This window comes from Odontesthes bonariensis, chromosome 8 (assembly GCF_027942865.1).
Source record: "Odontesthes bonariensis isolate fOdoBon6 chromosome 8, fOdoBon6.hap1, whole genome shotgun sequence".
Lineage (NCBI taxonomy): Eukaryota > Metazoa > Chordata > Actinopteri > Atheriniformes > Atherinopsidae > Odontesthes > Odontesthes bonariensis.
In genome coordinates this window covers 13,980,645-13,985,523 of record NC_134513.1, presented here as the reverse complement: position 1 = coordinate 13,985,523, position 4,879 = coordinate 13,980,645, and the positions used below count along the sequence as shown (strand labels likewise).

Sequence of the window (4,879 nt, the reverse complement as noted above, 5' to 3'; positions counted from 1 at the left end):
TTTCTTTTGTTTTCATTGTACGTTCACCTGGGTGCTTTGTGCTACCTGAAAGCTTTTTTGTTGGTTTTCGCCTCTCATGACTAAAAAAATAAATAAAAACATCATACGGTGTTGAATGCTTTAAGTTTTGGGGCGTCTCTAAACGCAGCTTGATTCGGTTTCACCAGTTCCACCACAGCAAATGTAAAAGATCGACCCAAGTGAGCAGTGTCTGAAAAACTAAGTCCATCCTGAGTACTTCAACAGAAATAAAAGGGACGAGGAGCAGCCAGGTGCTGCAAATCAAACCCACTTCATTTAGGACTTTTGGTTCGCGCCTAAAGCCGCGCGGAGGCGTTTCTGCTGTGTTCACGGGCACTCGGACATCGAACTCTCCCCGATTTTTCATCCGGATTACATTGCCAAAAAAAGGGTGGCAGCAAGTCAAATAAAATAAAATAATACAGCAAATATCTCTCATTTAGAGTGCACGTATTATAGACAAGGATAAGATGTAAACAAGACCAGAGAACATAGTTTATTGAACTATTTAACATTTGGAACATTTGTTTCTGATAAAATAGATCACACTCTGAAATTGTGAAATAAAAAAATTATAATCCTAACAAAAGATGACCATACTACATACAACACAGGCTTAAATGGCACAGTACTTAAACATAGACTGTAATAACAAAATTCGATGGGGGGGTTGGGGTTTATTCCATTTCTATTCTTATAATTATCTATGGAGCTAAAGGATCTCAAAATCTGACAATAAAGACCGTAAAAGTCCACTGGACTATTTCCAAAGCTTCGACCCAATCTGGGAAATTGGCAAACAGTGTGATGGTGTGGCTCTGTCATTGCGCAGAACTTCAGACAGCACAGCAATAGCAGCATTGTTGTGTTTATGTTAGGACAGTAGTAATAAAAGTGGCTTTACGTGTGAAGCTGCGGATATTCCTTTCCAAATCTGGAAAATGCAACATAAGAGAGTAAATCGGTTCACCTGAAGTCATACCATCATAAGCTAACTACAAGATATTTAACTGCTGAACATTAGCAGCTCAATGAGGCAAAACTGAAGCAGTTTAAGCATGGGCTGTTGACAAAGACTCTCTCATAACACGCAAGAATGATCCGCTTTTAAACATCTGGTGTAAAAGTAGAGGCCTCGCAACCTGAAATCTCAACACTGACCACATTTACAGCTTCAAGCTCCACTTAAAGTGCTTTCCCCCTGTAACTTGTGAGGTGAGAACAGATTCTAAGGCTGGTATATCCGAGCCTGGGTTTATGGCTCTAGTCTCTGCTGCGGGGATTATGTGGTGGCGGAGCTCCTTCCACCGGTGCCGAGCTGGGAACTGAGAGCAGCTGACCGCCGTGCATGCGCTCATTGACGCGCAACTGGCACCCATCCTGCAGCATGCGTATAGCTATCCTGGCGATGTTGCGCGAGTCGTCCAGCCCGCAGTGAGGGCGGCCTTCGTACTTCATACCGAGCTTCTCCAGCATGGTGCTCAGCTTCGTCTGCGCCCGGGGCACCTGGAGGAAGAACAATTTGTTGTTGATAACAGCACCAGCTGCACGGCGGTCAAAAGAGACTTTGAAGAGCACAATCTCAAGCCACAAGAAATCTGAAGTCAGGTGCACGCAGCACGCGTTTTATTGTTTCTTTCTTGTGCTAAAACTGAGCAGACAGCGTGCAACAAATTACAGGGACGCTTCTCTCCTCTCAGATGTCCAAACTGGAATTAGTGGTGAATGTGCACTTGAAAGAGTAAATCAAATCAAATCCCTTAGCAATAAATCATATCTTTTTATCAAATCTGATCGTTAAGAAAGCCGATCTGCGCAGTTACTTGCAGGTGATCATGTTGAGTTTGAGTCCAGCCACACCCAACCTATCTTGGCTCTTGTTTGCAGAACCGTTTTTGGTTAAATTAATGAAAGTTTATGTGGTTTATCTAAAATAAATTATCCCGCTCTACACAGTGCAATTGACAACTTCAAAACCGCGTTGGTTCTTAAAACTGGGTCTGAAGAGAGAGGTCTGAATTGATCTTATTCATTTGAACTAAAATGAATCAAACCGAGTCATGCATGCGTTTCAACAGAGTTTTAATTAGTTATTGGTCAAAAACATCATGCAACTCATCTCTACAGATCTCATAGGTACGTCAAATAAACACTGGTCTATTTTTGGAAATAAAATCTAAACTATTACTGGTTCCAAGAGATATATACCTTTTAGTCATATTCATTAGAGGGCCAAATCATCATCAAGGCTACAATAATGTCTTAAAGATAAATTCAAATCAAAGTTTTGCTTGGTAGCATTTTTGCCTAATTTTACTGACAGTTACGCTTCTTGGCATGTTAAAGCGATGAAATATTAATTACTTGAAAATACAGTGAGTACTTTTGGGAACAGCTGGTCACATCTTCTTTTAAATACTCTGGGCTAGAAACTAAAAATTAAACCAACTCACAAAAAAACAGGGCTAAAAGCATTAAAAAAAAAAACTTCCCAGGATTCATAGAATTTTCAACTGTTCTTATAGTTGTGATTCTGAATAGAAATTTGAAGAAATTCAGTTGTTAAAAAACTGCTTAACGTACCTTATAGAAGTTGCCGTAAGATTTCCTTATGTTTATCCACTTCTTTGCAAACGGAGGGTACCTCATCCGGCTAACCCGACACTGGATGTTGAGGAACTTGCTCATATCCCACGCCCTGGATGTTCAACAAAAAATATGCATAATGAGAAAGAGGAGAGACACAAATTCTGCAGCACAGAGAAGTAAAACGCACCCATCGGTCAGGATGGCGTATTTGTATTTTGTTCCGAGCTCCCTCTCCTGAAGCCAGGTCACGACTCGCTGCAGGACTTCAGGAAAAGGATCTGCTTCGTCCACAATTTTCTATGGTTAAAAACAAATTGTAACGGTTAACTGACAACGTCTTAAGGTGACGCCGATATCAAAGGTGGATGAAGTTTCCCCAACCTGGGTGATTCCCGTTAACTTCACGCAGAAGTCTGAAAGCTGCGGGTTCAGCTCTGGTTTCACGTACGCCTGAAATGAGTCCACCTGCGTTTGAAAAACAACACGGGAGTTAAATAGTCCAAGACGAGAAATATTCATAAGAAGAATCCTGCTCAAATCCAAAGCTAGACTTACAATCTGTAAGGTGTGCGTGTTGATGAGGACCATTGGGAACTCGATGATTTCATGGAGGAAGTCAGAGGGATTATCCTCCTCACAAGTTGCTTCAAAATCCACAACACAGATGTAGTCGTAGTAGGTGTCGGTGGGGCCCCCCTCCGCTGCCGTCTGCATCAGCTTCTGCTTCTTGTAGTGGCTCTTTAACCTCTTCTTCATCACATCCTTCACTCCTCTTAACACACACAGAGACAGAATACGAAGCAGCGTTCAATATTCATGAACATCGATGACCCCAAGCTTGACATCTTTGACGAGTTTATTTTAGAAAAGTTAGTGCATTTTAAAGACAAAATCGGATACCACTCACTCACCTTGTGTCAAGCTTCAGCTCGGCTAATTTGATCCTCAGCTCGTCCTTGGACATGCGGTTGATGTGTCCGTTGGCCAAAGCGATCTCTTTGTAAACCGGATGACTGAAGTCGCTGTTCGACTGTGATGGGGACATCTGAGGAGCAGATTCTCCATCGGGACATATTCTGCTGCAAGGCTTTTCCTGGAGAAGAATTACACGGGTCTTTACATGCCACGTTATGCTACAAGACAGCATGAAGATTTCTAGTGAGTAGTAAGGTGCTGTTTTAGTCAGTAAGCCTTGAAAAGCATCCAGATATTTTACCTCACAGAATACAAGAGTTCTTCTCCTACAGCTACCTAAATCAGTTGTTTTATTTGTGTTACACATTCGTTTGGTTCTGATCCGATCGGTTCAAGTGTACTTTACATTTAAGATCATTTTACCGCAGCCCTCGCTTCTCCTTCTTGATGACACACATCAAGCAAGTGACTTAAAAGAAAAAAATATCAACGCTCCCTCACATTCATCAAAGACTTCAAGTATTACTGGATATAAAAAAAATACTAGCGCGTCTGTTACATTAAGCCAACCTTTTCTTCTTCTTCCTTTGTGTTAGACATCTTCACATTGACGTCTTTGCCATGGATGTTCTCCTTGTGTTCTTCCATTTAAGGCCAAACTCGATCAAGAAGCTAGTCGGCGATTTTGAAAGCAAAGTGTATACACGTCAATAACGTCTTACTAGCTGCACGTGCTAACATTAGCTAACTGGGGAAGCCAACATTCCTGTGCGCCTCGTTTTAACCGCGTCGGTTCTGACGTTTGTCTGGTAGATTAACGTTATGTATTTGACTAAGGAAAACAACAAAGAAAAATATATTACTTCGTCAAGTTACAGAACGGCTGCAGCAAACCTCTACCAACATCAAACTTTTGTTTATAAGGTGGACAGTTATGACAGTTTCCGCTTTGCGCCAAAACAACAGTGGTACTCACCGGCGCCCCCTGCTGTTGTGGATGATAACACACACGCTGCCTCATTGATTTTATTTGTGAAAAAGATCCATGATTAGATGATTGTGACGTGGCTTTAAAAAAAAACAAAATATGGATCATTACCAACTATAACTTAAAAATCTAATATAATTAAAATTACTTTAAATATACCCTGCCATTGATGGACAGATAGATTTATTTTTAAGTGTCGATAAGTAATTTTGAGTTTTTATGAATTACTTGCAGCTCGTATTCATCCGATGTGTTTTTGTCCCTTGCTGCTTCTTTTTCACTTTTTCTTTGTAGCATAACCATATTTCATTCTTAATTCTCTACAGTACGCCATCATCTTGCCACATTTCTACAATTTATCATTAA

General features: G+C 40.9%; 1 protein-coding gene across 1 annotated transcript; it reads right to left on the bottom strand.

Annotated features, from left to right (window-relative positions):
* Positions 1–502: 502 nt before the first annotated feature.
* On the bottom strand, positions 503–4,480 carry eri1 (exoribonuclease 1). Its single transcript, XM_075472528.1, has 7 exons — positions 4,096–4,480; positions 3,522–3,703; positions 3,166–3,382; positions 2,992–3,075; positions 2,798–2,907; positions 2,605–2,719; positions 503–1,527 (listed from the first exon to the last, which is right to left on the bottom strand). The coding sequence occupies exons 1-7, from the start codon at positions 4,171–4,173 to the stop codon at positions 1,285–1,287; spliced, it is 1,029 nt and encodes a 342-aa protein (XP_075328643.1). The 5' UTR covers positions 4,174–4,480; the 3' UTR covers positions 503–1,284.
* Between the last annotated feature and the right edge of the window lie 399 nt (positions 4,481–4,879).

What these genes read in the sequence shown, in the direction of transcription:
- eri1 (XM_075472528.1), bottom strand. Translation starts at nt 4,173, where the DNA reads ATGGAAGAACACAAGGAGAACATCCATGGCAAAGACGTCAATGTGAAG. An exon ending in ACACGCACACCTTACAGATT is followed by an intron (nt 3,076 to 3,165) that starts GTAAGTCTAGCT and finishes TTTCAAACGCAG; the next exon opens with GTGGACTCATTTCAGGCGTA. An exon ending in AGTTAACGGGAATCACCCAG is followed by an intron (nt 2,908 to 2,991) that starts GTTGGGGAAACT and finishes TTTTAACCATAG; the next exon opens with AAAATTGTGGACGAAGCAGA.